This window comes from Pterocles gutturalis, unplaced genomic scaffold, assembly GCF_000699245.1.
Source record: "Pterocles gutturalis isolate BGI_N339 unplaced genomic scaffold, ASM69924v1 scaffold33194, whole genome shotgun sequence".
NCBI lineage: Eukaryota > Metazoa > Chordata > Aves > Pterocliformes > Pteroclidae > Pterocles > Pterocles gutturalis.
The window spans coordinates 35,087-36,306 of NW_010131761.1; the positions used below are offsets into that span (position 1 = coordinate 35,087).

The 1,220-nt window shown below is 43.6% G+C and overlaps 1 protein-coding gene across 1 annotated transcript in view; it reads right to left on the reverse strand.

The window, feature by feature from the left end:
• The window catches only part of LOC104467084 (mitogen-activated protein kinase-binding protein 1-like), a 31,942-nt gene extending 31,183 nt beyond the window's left edge, over positions 1-759 (reverse strand). The window contains 1 exon segment of the mRNA XM_010080711.1: positions 613-759. Within this exon segment, the coding sequence (XP_010079013.1) occupies positions 613-759 (147 nt within the window).
• Positions 760-1,220: the final 461 nt, after the last annotated feature.

Here is a 1,220-nt window from a genome sequence, read left to right on the forward strand (position 1 = left end):
TTCTAGGGATCATACAAGTCAACCTATGCCTTTTGACAACTGACAGAAAAAACAGAAGCTTTTTCCACCATGAGCAGATTGCTGAGAACAGGCAGGCCAGGGCTGCTGTGCCCATGGATCTTCCAACACAACTGAGAATGGAAGCAAATGTCTGTAAAGTAATCACTGTTTTGTATGAGTATGCTCCCTCTTGCACAGATGGAGGGTAAACTGTTTCTCATTCAATTCTCTCAAACCTCTGCCTCATTTAATGCACCCCTTCCAAACAAACCTTAAAGGGGTTACACATTACAGAGATGGAGAAAAAGAGAAACAGCTCTCCTGAAGCATATGGCATGAACCATTTCGGAAGAGATTACGCCTGGTGAATCCTTGGGTGGCTTATAGAAAAAGCAATAGTCCCCGGGGACATTTAAGACAACCTGTCTTTTCACCTGATACTCCCTTCATGTTTCTTCAGTTTCATACATTTTGCAAGACTTGTGCTCTGTTTATAGAGAAGCTTGTGTTGACTTAGAGATCCAAAGAAGTTTGGGCTTTAACTTGGGAATATCTGTGCATGAGGAAGAGCAAACCCAAGGGCAAGGATGTGATCAAAACCTGGGATCTTACATTGCTGAGGATGTTGCGGTGCAGAGCTGTGCCGTGAATGTTGGAGCTCTCGGTGTTCCACAGACGAATGGTGTTGTCAGAGGAGCAGGTGATGAAGGAACCAGGGGGAAGGCATGGCTGATTGTTGTCCTTCACCTCCGGATACATCTAAGGGTAGGTAAAACCAACTCCTGAATGAGATTGCCTGGCACCTGGCATCCTAGACACAGCTAGCAAGTTTCAAAACAAAATGAGACAAAAGGGCTGTCCTCTTTCTATTTTGTAAAGGCAAGAGCCAGCCAGTTCTAATGAAAACCTGTTTGCAGACCAGAGCTTCATATTCACTTCAAACAAATGCTCACTGAGCATCCCTGAACGTAGAACACATGCAACAAGCCTGCATCCTTTGTTTCTAATAATTCAAAGAGAGCACCTCAAAGACCACACAAAAACAACGTCACACTGTTGTTTACAACTTTCAACTACTGCTGCTGATTCATTATCCAGAAGGAAAGAGATGCAATTAATAAACAAACGAACAAAAAAAAAGTCCTCAACCTCTTTCCCACTTCCCCTTTTCCTGACCGTTGTTGGACATATAGCTCCCTCAGTAAGTTTGCTGATGACAC